The 14869-nt window shown below is 46.6% G+C and overlaps 1 protein-coding gene across 2 annotated transcripts in view; it reads right to left on the reverse strand.

Moving 5' to 3' along the window:
• Rpia (ribose 5-phosphate isomerase A) overlaps positions 1–13619 on the reverse strand; it is a 37736-nt gene extending 24117 nt beyond the window's left edge. For both annotated transcript variants that reach the window (XM_059257927.1, XM_059257926.1), the window contains exons 1-3: positions 13319–13619; positions 6761–6821; positions 4889–4944 (exon numbers count right to left, since the gene is read on the reverse strand). In XM_059257927.1, the coding sequence (XP_059113910.1) occupies positions 4889–4944; positions 6761–6821; positions 13319–13582 (381 nt within the window). In that variant the 5' untranslated portion in view covers positions 13583–13619. The remainder of the gene's footprint in view (positions 1–4888; positions 4945–6760; positions 6822–13318) is intronic.
• Positions 13620–14869: the final 1250 nt, after the last annotated feature.

Genomic DNA, 14869 nt, shown 5'->3' on the forward strand with positions numbered 1-14869 from the left:
TCAAATCTTAAAGACTGGCCTATGGCCTCTCTGATAACATCCCAAACTTGGCTACCAACAGGTGGGAGATCTGGCCCCACAAAGAGCAATGCTGACCGCTACTTCATTCCAGGAACTGGAGCCATGCAGCACACAGGGAAGACAGTTCCAGGTGAGCTAAGAGCTTCCCCTCCCTGATTTGGGCACAATGGCAGGATGCTCCTAAAACTTCTAATAGTACATTTGGGAGGCTAAGATATACAGCCAATTCAAACCCAGCCTGAGCTAAAATGATGCCCTGTCTCGAGAGACCAAGGACTGGGAATGGAACTCAGTGGTGCAGCATTTTCCTGGCATGCCAAAGGCCCCAGATTAGATCCCTAGCATGGGCAGGAGTCGGGAGCGAAAATAAGACCCAAATCCACAAAATACAAGATCCAGGAGGCTGAGGCAGGAGAACTTCAAAAATGGAAAAGCAGACTCCCAGGGAACTAAGCAGATTCTCTCCTACAGCTTCCTTCCTAATCACAGACCTCTGTCTCAAGCGCCAACACCCAAGCCGCTCTGCCTGGAAACCACACTGCCAGGGAATCAGATCCTCGGGGCAGACACAGCTTTCTCCCTCCTGTGGACCCTCTCAGACCCGACCCCACCCCACCCCACCCCTCTACACTGCGGGGAGGGGGCTGCAACTTTATGGCCAGCAGGGAAATGATCAGGGTAAGGTAAGAATGAAACTCCTCAGTTCAGCACGACTGGTTCAAACTTCCAGAGTCTGACATCGGGTCATTTATTTTAGCCATATTTAAACACAGCACAATTTTTTTTTTTTGGGGGGGGGGGGTTCTGATAACAATTAACTCAGTCCCGTTGAGTATTACAGAATGTAAGACATGTTTACATTGAAATTCTTTACAAAGTCCATCTATCTGGCTTCTTTCACAAAGATGGACATGTTCACTCAGAGATAGTGCCCAGGATTTGGGGTCTAGGGAGAATGGTGTCAGGATTGGCCTGACCCTAGGATAACATAGAAGTCATGGCCCTAAGATAACACAGAAGTCATTTAGGCTGTTATAAAATACAAGTGACATCACTCATAAGGATGGGTTTTATGGCCTAGAAGCAATGCTTAAGATTTAGGTGGAAAGCATCCTGGACAAGTAAAACATAAATTCTGGGGATACGAGTAAAGCTGGCCCTACAGACAGCAAAGGACCACCAAGTCATGAACTCCATTCTTCCCCAGCTTTCCAGAAGACTATGTAAGCACCTTCTTCCTTTGAAGAGATAAGTGGCAGGTTTAACCTTTCCTGGCTTCTCCAGTGCTTATCCATGTGCCCTCTACACTGCCCCACCCCCATTCCCGCATGTCAGCTCCCAACACCTAAAAACAAGTTCTACCCAGGATCCCCAGTACCACATCAGGCAGAGACTCAGAAGCTCTCCCTACCCAGTAACCCACAGCCACCACACACTTCTAAGATCCAGAGAGGGAAACAGGAACCAAAGAACAGAAAACTTACCCAACAAAGACAAGACCAGATATCAACGCCTAGAAGTACAATCATCCCAAACCCAGATGCCTAGGCACCAGAGTGAAAACACAATCAATAGCAGCCAGGACAGGACATCTCCCCCAGAGCCCGGCAACCCTACTACAGAAGGCCCTGAGAAATGCAATATGGATGAAGCACAAGACAAGGACTTCAAATGGCTATTAAAAATAAATATGATCAGGGACCTTAAAGAGGATGTGAATAAATCTTTTAATAATCTCTGTGAAAACACAAACTGTGGAATAAAATAAACAGCTCAAGACATGAAAGCAAAACTGAATCAATGAAGAAAACCCAAAATGAAAGAAAACTGGAAACAAAAGTTTAGAAACTTGAAGAGGAACCTCACAGGTAAGCCTCACCAACAGAATTCAAGAGCAATTTAAAGAGACCTATATCCGCTAGTAAAATAGAAGTAGTGATTAAAAGTCTCCCATGCAAAAAAAGCCCAAGGCTAGATTATTTTAGAACAGAATTCTACCAGTCTTTCAAAGGAGAATTAACATCAATACTTCTCAAATTATTCCACAAAAGAGAAACAGAGGGAACATTGCCCAATTCATTCTACAAGGCCACAGTTATCCCGATGCCCAAACCACATAAAGACCCAATAAAGAAAGATAATTCAGAACAATTCCCCTTGTGAACACAGATGCAAAAATTCTCAATAAAATATTTGCAAACCAAATCCAAGAACATATCATAAAGATCATCCACCTTGATCAATTAGGCTTCATCCCACGAATCAGTAAATGTAATCTACCACATAAGCAGAATGAAAGACAAAACAACATGATTATCACTAGACGTAGAAAAAAACCTTTGACAAAATCCAACCCCTCTTCATGATAAAAGTCCTGGAGAGACTAGGTATACAAGGGATATACCTCAACACAATAAAGGCAGTTTCCACTAAAATCAGAACAAGACAAGGCTGCCCATTCCCTCCATACCTACTCAACATAGTACTTGAAGTACTATATTCTTATTAGACAACTGAAGGAGATCGAAGGGGTACAAATTACAAAGGAAGAAGTCAAAGTATCTTTAACTGCAGAGGGTGATAGGATACATAAGTGACCTGAAAAATTCTACCAGGAAACTCCTACAGCTGATAAACACTTTCAGCAAAGTAGCAGGGCACAAAATCAAAATATACAAATTAGTAGCGCTGAAGGTACACTAGCCCACTTGAGCACGTAGCTCTGGCAGGTCTTGCCCTTCTCTCCCATTCCCTCTGCCTTGCTTAAAAAAAAAAAAAAAAAAAAAAAAAAAAAAAAAAAAAAAAAAAAAAAAGATGACATTCCTTAAGCTAGCCCCGAGGTCTATTCCCTTATTTGGCCACCTCCTCCTCCTGAGGCTGACTACCAAGGTTCAACTATCAAAGCATTAAAGTCCAGCAATCAAAAGTTTGCTAGCCCATTCTAACACAGACCTCCCTCTTTTTTCTCTTATTAAAAATTACACCTGCAAGGTCATTTCCTGCTATTTTTCCTGCCTGAGTCAGAAAGCAGCCACTTTAACTTTTCTTCCCCACTTAATAAAGGATCTCTCTGTGAAAACAGGTGTTCGGGGTGTGGTTTGAGCCCAATCTGGTCTGAGAGGGAGCCCCCGCTGTGTGGGGGTCTCCTTCAATCCCTCCTATATACAAATGGCAAATAGACTGTCAAGTATAAACCTGACAGGCACTGTTGTGGGATATAGATAGTTGGTCACACTGTGTGAAGATGTCTCTGTTTTAACTCACCTGCCTAAGGCACCTTCTGATTGGTTTAATAAAGAACTAAACGGCCAACAGCTAGGCAGGAGAGAATGGGCAGGACTTCCTGGCAGAGATAGGAACTCTGGGAAGAATCTGAAACCTGGGAGATTTTCCAGCTAGACATGGAGGAAGTTGGTTGTACTGTATTGAGGAGAGGTGACAGCCTCATGGCAGAACGTAGATTAATATAAACGTGTTCATAAGTTTTAAGAGCTAGTTGGGAACAAGCCTAAGCTAAGGCCAAGCTTTCATAATAAAAAGTCTCCATGTCATTATTCAGGAGCTGGCAATCCAAAGAAAGTCTAACTACAAGCCACTATGGAAATCGGTGTGGCTGTTCATCAGAAAGACTGAAATGCATCTACCCCAAGATCCAGCTATATCACTCATGGGAACATACCCAAAGGATGCTTCCTCCTGCCATAGAGACACTTACTTGTTCAACCATGTTCATTACTGCTCTATTCATAGAGCCAGAAAGTCGATGAAGGGATCAACAGATAAAGAGATAAAGAAAATGTAGTACATTTACACAATGGAATATTACTTTTTTTTAAATGAAATTCTCAGGTAAATGAATGGAGCTAGAAAAAAAAAATCATCCTGAACGAGGTAACCCAGACCCAAAAAGACAAATACGGTTTATATTCGCTTATCTGTGGATGTTAGTTATTAAGTCTTTGATAAGCAGACTATAATCCATATAGCCACAGAGTTTAGGTATAGAGTAAGAGACCTAAACTGGATCACCCTAGGAAGGGGAAATATGGTAGTTATGGATGGATTGGGGGAGTGGGGCCAGAACAGGAGGATCAAATGGAGAAGGGAAAGTGAGAGGGGGCGAGGGAAGAACAGAGAAAACTAAGGGTTTCCAGGGTCTTCGACTGAGCAGCTACCAATGTTGCCAGATCTCCCGCCTAAACATGGTCATTGTGGAAATACTCAACTTCTTTTCTTATAAATCCACTTGTAAAGCCATTCTCTGGGGGGCCCAATTGAAACAGTCATTGGTGGACAATGGCAATTCTTAACAAAATTCCGGAAAGTCAGATGAAAACAGACAGCCCTATCCCCTTGGTTCTCAATCTACTCGGCAGTTTTCCCCAGCTCCACTGTTTCCCCACCCAACTCTGGCCATTGCATAATCAAAGAGCATACTATACTTGCGTTACTAAACTTCACAAATTCCTTAGGCTTCATCCACTAACAGAGTAATAGTCCTCAAGGCTGAAGACCACACAGTTGTCTCTGCATACTCCATAGTGCCTACCTCATGAGGAAATATTCTTGAAGAAAATGAACACATATAAAATTAAACCACCAGCTGGACATGTGGCATACGCCTTTAATTCCAATACTCAGAGGCAGAGGCAGGAAGATCTCTATGAGTTCTAGGCCAAGCTGCTCTACAGTGAGTTACACCACCCAAGAGCAGTGCTTGTGATCAGCCCCTCCCCTGTGCCTGGCTCTCTCAAGGAAAACAACCGTGATGCCGATACAAAGCCACGAGTCCACCTTCTCAGGGACCCAGAAGGCCTGGCAGCAGTGGTGAAGACACAGACAGATGGAGACAGAGGACGTGACAAACCTGGAAGGACGTGGGGATGCAGACAAGGTCCAGATTCTCCTGCTTCACTCTTTCAGCTGTGGAGACAAGAGTCACACTGGTAAGTGTTTCATTCCCCATGCTTGATTTTTCTTATTTTTTTTTTTTTCTGGCAGGGGGAGAGGCGTTTGGTTTTTCAAGGCATGGTTTCTCTGTGAAACAGTCCTGGCTGTCCTAGAACTCACTCTGTAAACCAGGCTGTCCTCGAACTCAGAGATCCGCCTGTCTCTGCCTCCTGAGTGCTGGGATTAAAGGCGTGCGCCACCACTGCGAGGCTAGCACTTGATTTTTCCTGTCACATGTGTGTTTCTCAAAGCCAACCAAAGGGGAAGGGCCTCTCTCCCACTGACAGCTGCCTCTGTGTTCCCATCTTTGATGAAAAAGCTAGTGACCTCACTTGACACCTCAGAAGGCAGGGACAGCAGAGGGCCTGAGGGAAGCAGTGACCTCGGAAAAAGCCATTTCAGTGATCCTGCTGCTATGTGTCTGCATTTGCTAATGGCTGTGTATACACCAGCCTTTTAAGTCCTGCCAGCCCAAGAGATAAGTTATAACTATCACCCCTACTCTACACACAAGAAGAAGCTGAGTCACTGAGAGGTAAATCACCTTGTAGTCACACAGTAACCAGCGGCTGGAACATGGTCCTTGGTGGTCTCTCTTTCCTTTTCCTTTCCTTTTTTTTGGGGGGGAGGGGAGGTTTGCATGAGGAGGGGGGTTCAAGACAGGGTTTCTGTGTGACCCTAGCTGTCTTGGGACTCTGTAGACCAGGTTGGCCTTGAACTCAGAGATCCACTTGCCTCCGTCTGCCCCTGCTTCCCCAATGCTGGAATTAAAGGTGTGGTTGGTAGCCTGCTTTTCAATCTAAGCTAGAATCCTACATTGCCTTTTCCAGGAAAACATCAGAACTTCACCCTACATTTAATAAGATATAAGGATCTACAGGCCCCAGAGGATGATTAAGGTTGAGAGAGGTATCTAGTAATTTTAAATTTGGTTATTTACCTTAAACTTTCAGGAAATCTTAATTTGAATGAGGCTTAAAAAGCTGTTTTCTTAAAATATCAGGTCTCTTTAATCAACTCTGTCTCCTGGGAGGTTTAGATGTCACTTCTGTGAATCCATACCAATTCCTGTGCCATAAGATTCTCCATACACAGGGTTAAGGTAGTTATGTGCTGGTCACTAAATCTCCCATCAGCCATCACCTCCATAATACACTTCCTGATCACAACAGGAACCTGGGTTTTGCCTCCTGGGCCCTGACACCTGGCACCTGTCAAAGATGGGCATTTGGGCAAGCCTCTCCCAGGCTTTGTTTTTACCAGCAAAGAGCAGGGCAGCAGAACCTGTTGAGCAGCCACCGGAGCTGATAATGCTTGAACCTTTCCTAAGCACCAACAGAACCCAATCAGAGTAAGTCAACACCTACAAAAACCAGCCACCAACTAGAGGAGCCTCATCCTTGCTAGGGTCATAGACAGGACACTGTGACCTCAATTTGCCTGAAAAATACACAGGCTTCAGAGGAAACCTGAGAATACATACAGAAACCCTGATGGGTGTGTACCATCAAATTCTGCAAGGTCTCACCTAAGTCAATTCCTCCTCTTTAGCTAAACACAGTAAATTAAACACAGGCAGGGCTCCTCCAAAGTCAGCTGAAGAGGGCCAAGAATCCCTCTTTCCTGAGAACAACAGAAACACTCAACTAACCTCAGGTGAACAGCCTGCTCCTCCCGGCTCTGTAAGGTTGGGGGGGGGGGGGGTGTTAACAAATGCCAAACTTTTGCCCATTCCCTCCCTTCCCCCACAAACACACAAGAAACATCCAGTAACAGTCTGAGAACATACCTATTCGCTGCACAGCATGGACAATTGTAGAACCACTTCCAATTCCCAGCACTTGGTTATTCTGCCAAAGAGAGGGAGAGACAAACAAAATTCAAAACCACAAACAGTAGTTTTACTCCCTTGGCCTAGACTTATGGAGCACTGAAATCGTCATCGTGACCATCAGTTCACCAGCACAGGTGCAAGACGGGCACCATGCCTGCTTTACAGCTGTGTAACCACTGCCCCCGAAGCTGTCCTTGATCCTGCTATCCAGTGGCGGGGCCCTCTTTCCTTCCGACACTAATGCCACCCCCGTTTCACCATCCTCACTACACACATGAATGACTGTAGGAACAACCGCCTCAACTATTCACACCACACAGCCACTCTCCACTAACTGAAGCTGGCCTCACAGAAACGGCCTGCAAATAACAGTGTTTAAAGATCCCGGCCAATCCAAGGGAGGACATGAGAAAGAAAAGGAGGAGGGAGGGAGGGAGGGAGGAAGAAGGGGAGAGGGAAAGAAAGAAGAGAAAGAAAGGAAGGAAGGAGGGAGGGAGGGAGTGAGGGAGGGAGGGAGGGAGGGAGGGAGGGAGAGAAAACAGCCAGGGTAAGGGTGGAAAGCTGGGCTTTCTGGCTGCCTTTTCATACAAGCTCAAGACTTAGAAGATGGCAGAGACCATCATCTTCACACAGAAACCTCAGGGACACATCATGCCCACCATCCAGAGCTCTGTCAAAGTCAGTAAAAGAAGGGAGAGTGGGAAGTGACTTCAGAAGTCAATCTTCCTTCTGTCCAGCCAGCACCAAGGGGCCCGCCTTTGCATGGGAAGAGAATGAAAGCTTAGAAAGTCTTCACAGGCAGAGCATTTCTATAGCCAGAACCTGGGCAGGAGGCTTGACATGTCCTCAGGACTAACATGTTGGGTCCAGCCTCGCCCCAAAGATGCAGATGTAATGGTGAAAATGCAGGGCAGGATTTTACTCAATGTAACTCCACTGAGGAGAGAAACCCAAGCACTTCAGGCATCTTCAGGGCACTGACTTGAGCTTTGATTTTAAGCAGGGGAGGGAAAGGACAAGAGGGACACATTATTAAGCAATGCTGCTCAAATTCTGCTCTGTTTGATCACTGTCTCGGTTAAGATTCTGCAAGGTGCTTCAAAGACATCCTCACCGCTGAAGGAAACAACCATGAAATGGCAGCTCCTGCATGGGGGTGACTTCATCACAGTATCTGCCTAGCTTCCATCACTCCTGAAACACAGGTCTAGGAAAATGACTGGAGACTTCCCGGTGCTTTTGAGGGTCTGGAAGAGCACACGGTAAAAGCTGATGGCAGCAAGTTGCTCCTTTACCTTCAACCCTGAAGCAGGATGAGGCACAGCACTGGTTTTTAGACCAACACTCCTTGAATGATTAACACGCCTGTGTGCATAATTAAACACGTGTTTAACTCAAAGTAAAGGGTGCAGATACAGAAGGAGGCAGAAGATGACAGGCATCTATCCTGCGTTTAGTCACCTTGCGGGCCCCTAGCAAGAAGTAGTCTCTTTAGTACCTGTTCTGCCTCCCAAATACAAAGGACAGGAAACATGTGCCACAACACTAAGCCTGCCATCCTAAGAAAGAGAAGATACCTATGATCAGATGGTAGGACCACAAAGAAAAAATAAAACAGGGTCACTATCAAAACAAATAAGGAGCTTGGTTCCTAAGCAACTTCCTGGGAACACCTTCCCTCAGGCTAGAGCAAAACCACCAACCAGAGCAGCAGTTAACACTGAACACGGCCTACAACAGTGGTTCTCAAGCTGTGGATCGAGACCCTTCTGGGGGCTAAAGGGGGTCAAAAGACCCTTTCACAGGGGTCACATATCAGATAGCCTGCATATCAGATATTCACATTACAATCCAAAACAGTAGCAAAATTACAGTTATGAAAGTAGCAATGAAAATAATGCTATGGCTGGGGTCACCACATCATGAGGAACTGTATTAAAGGGTTGTAGCATTAGGAAGGTTGAGAACCACTGGCCTAGAAGACCTACATTTGCCTTCCATCAAGAAGCAATACCGCCAGGCAGTGGGGGAGCATGCCTTTAATCCCAGCACTCAAGAGGCAAAGGCAGGCAGAGTTTGGGGGCAGCCTGGTCTACAAAGCAAGTTTCAGGACAGCCAGGACTGTTATACAGAGAAATTCTGTTTCACTAAAAAAAAAAAAAAAAAAAAAAAAAAAAAAAAGAAGCATTACCAAGAGGACCTGTATATCTTAACATAAAGTCCAGTTTCACAATGGCCCCTATGACCTAGAGACCCACTGACCCACTCCACAGATCCGTGCAACACTACAAGAAAAAAACTGAAGACTCTGAAGTGAGCCAAAGATTACTAGATCCCTTCCATAGAACTCTGGCCCCTGCCTGTACTAGCTGATCCTACAAGAGTGTGTGCAACTTGACAGCTCCATAGATGCTGACTTCAATCTGTAGAAAACTGTCAGAAATCTTACCCATAAAGTTCAATTCACTGTGTTCCATGAGATGCAAGTGGTTATTATCCTACATTTATTATACAATAAATTCTGGTCTTTAAAAATTCAGTTCATTTTATTCATGACCCACTAATTTAATGAGTTGAATAAAATACTGACGTAAGAATAGCTAACATCCTTATCATGTTACCTTACAAAGAAAATCATCTTTTAACCCCATCAACCACACACACCCTCACTTTAAACAATTCAGGGAGTTCCACTGCTGAAAGAGCACTGCACCTCAAATTTCTCAGAGTGGGACAACTATTAGCAACTCACTTGGCAAGGGAAAGGCCATTGTGAAACTTCCTCGTAGGAGGCACTAAGGGCTGCAGCTAAAACGTCCATTTCATCCCCACAGTACAAAAGCCATAGCAACGTGCAGGGACAGGCCCACAGCCCACAGCCCAGAGCCCCAGAGCCCCAGAGCCCCCATCCCCCAATCCCTAGAGCCCCACGGTCCCAGAGCCCCATGCCTCATTTGGTCCTTCTCAAAATTAGACTATATCTAAGACTGAAAGACACAAAATGACCAACAAGTACCAAGAATTTAGAAAAACAAACAAATCAAATCCTAACGGCAATCACACACTTAACACATTGAAAAATGTTTCTAGCTGGGCTTCGCACACCTACATAAGACTTTATCCATCATTTTCTGTGGGGTTTTTTTCTTTTGGGGGGGTTCTTGTCAGATTATTGCATAAAGAAGTTTACAAATCAAAGGTAAAAGCACCTCTAATGGTAACACTGTACGAGCTGTGGGGTTTTTTAATAAGGGACAGGGAAATTCTACTGTGGCAAGGAAATCCTCACTGAAGCTTTAGGAAGACACAGGCACTTAAACCCAGGAAGTTGAGACAGCCATCCTTGGCCAATCTAGTCTCTGTCAGGAACTGGTTTGTGTTCTTGCCTGCTCACCCTATAGCTGAGTTGTCTCCACACATACATGCTTGTGACAGTGCCATTGTGGGTAAACTTCTTGCCGGCTGGCCTTCACTACTTTATCACGACCCCTGGGGCAGTACAGTAAGGATCTTCCTGAGCTTGAATTCCACAGAGAGAGACCCTCAATGCTAACAGGAAGCAGCAGGCCGTCACCCTGACCTGCACCAGCAAAGGCAGGAAGAGTGGAGGCTCTGGCTACAGGACACATAATAGGACTCCTTCTCCTGGGTGGAAACAGCCTGCAAAAGGAGGCTGCAGGAGGAGCGGGGAGCACTAGAAGTGAGGGAGACTCCATTTCTGTGAGGTGTTTGCTAGTTTATTGAGACAGTCTCACCTCTCAAACTCAGAGATCTGCCTGCCTCTGCCTCTCAAGTGCTGGGATTAAAGGCGTGCACCACCACACCCAGCAATATCTGTTTCTAATCTAGTAGAAGCCCATACAGTTCCAAACTCTTGTAGATTCCACCTGCCAGGATGCCTTCACAAGAGCAATGCACCTAATAAAGTCATCGGCTGCCCCCACAAAACCAAAAACGCAAAGGACTCAAGGAACCTAAGGACACAAAACATTTACAACAGCCAAATATCTCAAGATGTAAAGTATTCAAATAATGGTGAACATCTCCATTTCTTAAAGCCTAGATAAACTCAACCTGACCTTCACGTTTGGCCTGATGCTGAGAATCTGATTATCAATTCCTCATTAGCTTAGCTCATGTCGCTCCCGGCAGTCAAGCAGCAGCACACAGACGAACCTAGTACACCAGACAGGCTCTATTCTCGAAGACGAACTGCAGGACCTGCCACCTTGAAATAAAATGACAGACCCGGCAGTCAGTGCCCTAGCCAAAACCAACTAGAAGTGGCCAAAGGCTGCCTGCACACTGGCCCAACAGCTGACAGCCCTTCTAATGGGCAATGCTAACCAGCATGTCATCGTGTCCAATGGGGTGATCTCAAGAATCTAGGAGACTGGCTCTGGTGTATTTGATGAGTCTGGAACAGCGTGTTAGCAAAGCAGGCTTCAACATGAAGCAACAGACCACGAGGACAGCACAGACAAGCACAGTAACCCATCCGAGGTAACTACACTTTTAGAATCAGGGAGGTCTGGACCTGCCGACAAAGATTCAACAGCGGAGTTCTCCATCTACGCTGAAGTAGAAACAGTTCTGGAGGTTGGGGGGGACTGGAAACCGCAAACTCAGAGAGCCTAGGAAAAGGGCCACCGTAGTCCACAACCACCATATCAGTGCCCACACTCCACACAACCCCCTGAACACTGCCTAAACAGGTCTCACTGTACCCAACACTGAATGTGTAGATAACGATAACGCTCCTCCCAGAGCTCCTAGAGTTAGGCAAGAGAAACGCACAGAGGACTAGAACATAGGTCACAGAGAGTGTCTGGGAGTCAAGCAGAGGAAGCAGAGTGGGTGCCACATGCCTATAACGCCAGCACCTGGGAGGCAGAATCAGGAAGATCTAGCTGTGTGGTAGTGCACACCTTTAATCCCAGCACTCAAGGCCAGCGTGGCCCACATACCAAGTTCCTGGCCAGAAGGAGGGGAGGATTTCAAAACCAGCCTGATGGTGGTGGTGGCACAAGCCTTCAAAGCCAGCCTGAGTCTCCAAATAGGAAGAGGAAATTGGCCTCTCCTAGTATCCTTAGGAAGATAAGGAAAACTGAAATAGTGAAGTCCTTTGAATCAAACCCTACAAGACAAACAACCCTAGTTTAACAGAAAGCTCCAAAACCCAATAGAGATCTCCCAAGTATTCCCTGGTTACTTCTTTGAATACAGCTAGAATCCAGTGTTTGGGAGCTCTACCATGAGATGAAGGCTTGCAGATTTTATTTTAATCAAATATATAACCATAAAGCAAAGGTCAGAGAGATATGTACCACTACACATTAACAGAATAACTTAGATAATGGGCTCTCCTAAGGTATAGATTTCATTTATCAAACTATTAAGTCACTTCATGGAGGTATTTTGAAATTTCACTTTACTGTCCCAGGTTTACAGCTGTGGCACTGAATTCCAAACACAGAGCCAAATTACACATTTTACATTCAGACACCCTCTTATTTCGAGTATAAAATCCTATGCTAACCAGAGTAGCAAAAAGCTACACCAGAACAGAAGAGCATAGGAGCCTTGCCTGAAACAAGAGTGGTATGGCTGTCCTTCTATAGAATAGGAGGAGCCAGAGGTTATCAGACCCGGTCCCACCCACTCAGACCGCCCTAGCTCTTGGCAAGACAGAAAAAGCTCTAAGAACATCTTTGCAAAGGAACTTTGTGCAGCACTAACAAATGAAAAGAAAGAAAGAAAAACTTCCTATGGAGAAATGTGTTCTGATAACCCTATCTAAGAAGTGGAAAACAAAACCAGGAAACTCCACCACAGGGCAACAGAAATGATACAACTAAGATAATTAACCTGCTACGGGACGGCAAACCCACCTACAAGAGTCCACTCCTAGCACCACACCTGCCGTTTAACAAGCAAATGGGGGGGGGGGGGGGACGACACACAACCTTACTGAGTAACTGTTAAACACCTGGACCCCACCTAAGCAGCAGCACCTCCAGATGTCGTGTCCACCCGGCCCTGTAAACAGCAAGACTTCTTTGTAAAGACTTGCACTCAAGCTCCCAAGCAGGAGGAGCTGAAAAGCTTGTTGGGAGTAAAATTTCAAAACTCTTTGCAAACCAGTTCTCCGGTGGCTTCCCGGTAAGTGGGAAGTGAAGAACTCGAGGCAGCCTCAGGGCTAACCATTTTCAATGGGCTGATTAGGAGGCAGGCAATAACAGCCTGACAAACTCTATAATCAGGGTAATGCCAGGCTCCACTGTACACTCAGTTCCGGCTGGACAGGGAGTCTTTGGGGAAAAGGCTCTACTTGGGGGAGAGTTGACACCCACCGATTCGACGTCTAAAAGGCCTTTCAGGGGTTCGGAAGAGCAGCGTGAACTCGGGTACAAGGCTCACCCCCTCCCCTCTCTCGCAGCCCTCGCCCTTTCAGGCGTCAGGCGCACCCTGGCCGCGCAGCACGAAGCCATCACGCCGCCACAAGCTGCCCACCTTCACATGGTTCTCCACCGCCGTGTGGCTCGCCAGTTTCTTAGCCTCCTCGGCCTTGGACATCGTGGAGGGGGCTGGGCCGCCCGCGCTCGAGCCTCCCTTGTCGCCGCGGGTCTCCGACTGTGCACGCCCCGGCAGTTGCACGTGGGAACCCGAGAGGCCCCAGCTGTTCCCGCCCCCGCCCGAGGCCGCGCCCCCCGCCCGCCCGGGCAGTGGGGCCAGGACCCGCCCGTAGAGGGTGCTGAAGGGCCCGGGGCGCTGCATCCCGCCACCTCGCTCCAGCCTCTGCGGCCGCCCCGCCCCCAGCTCCTCCGGAAATCGGCTGGCTGGCGCAACCTGGTCCGCGCGTTTTCCTGGGCGCGTGCTGCTGGGAAATGTAGTCCTGAGGCGTCGGGGGCCTCTAGCCCTGCCGCAATCTGGACTACAAGCCCCACAATGCCCGCGACTTAGTGTGCAAATCGCCCGCCTTGACGCCAGCCTTTTTCTGTCCGGAAGGTCGGGAAAGCCTCTCGCTGTCTCGGAAGCTGACAAGTCCGTGCCCTGGGGTCAAGTGTTTACACTTATAGGTGAACGCCAAGAACTTTTCTGTCTTTACATGCATTTAGAAAAACAGTGCAATAAAAGAGAGAGATCTGTTGAAAACCTGACCTTGTTTTCCCCCAGCAAAAAAAAGTCAAGTGGTTATAACAACACAACGACATTCTTTTTTTTTTAATCTTTTAATTGCATTTTATTAAAATTGTGTTCGTGTGCATGAGTGCACGCTTGTGTAGATCAAAGGACAACTTGCAGGAGTCCATTATCTGACAACCTGGGTAGTGGGGATTGAACACCTATGTCAGTACTTACTGGCAGAACCACCTTAAAGGTGTCTGCTCTAGACTCACTCCTTGGTGATATATATTTGAGACTCCCAAGCCTTCTGAAGTCTGTGCTAGACCATCACAAACACAAGATCACAAGTTCAGTCAACAGCTCCTGCCTTGGGCATTGTTCTGCTGTTGGTATTGCATGGCGTGGTGTCTAGATGGAGCCTGGGTGCCTGCGCAGAAGCAAGTGTGCCCCATAGAGACCCTGCAATTCTTGGTGACTGGCAATTTTAAAACTAAAAGCTTTGGGCCTCCTTCTCTGCCTTTAGTTTGCTGCTATGTAAGGGGTAAGGAATTCTTATCACCACCTTTTACAAGCAGGAAACCAGTGCTGACTAAGCCTTACTGAACACTTGGAAGTTCTTGGTCTCATGCAGCAGCCTCACTAGCCTGAACTCACTATGTAGCCCAGGCTCACTATGTAGCATTCTCCTGAGCTTGGATTTCATGAGTATGCCATGGAAGAGAGCTGGAAGTTCTTTTTGTTAGTGTTTCCCTTAGGGTTTTTTGAGACAAGGCCTCTCTGTGTAGCCCTGGCTGTCCTGGAACTATGTAGACCAGGCTGGCCTTGAATTCAGAGATTAGCCTGTCTTTACCTACCCAGTGCTGGAATTAAAGGCATGTGCCACCACACCCTCCCCCAAGAGCTAGAATTTTCCAGGAACCCGTAGGAAAAATAAAA

Source organism: Peromyscus eremicus, chromosome 3 (genome assembly GCF_949786415.1).
Source record: "Peromyscus eremicus chromosome 3, PerEre_H2_v1, whole genome shotgun sequence".
Classification (NCBI taxonomy): domain Eukaryota; kingdom Metazoa; phylum Chordata; class Mammalia; order Rodentia; family Cricetidae; genus Peromyscus; species Peromyscus eremicus.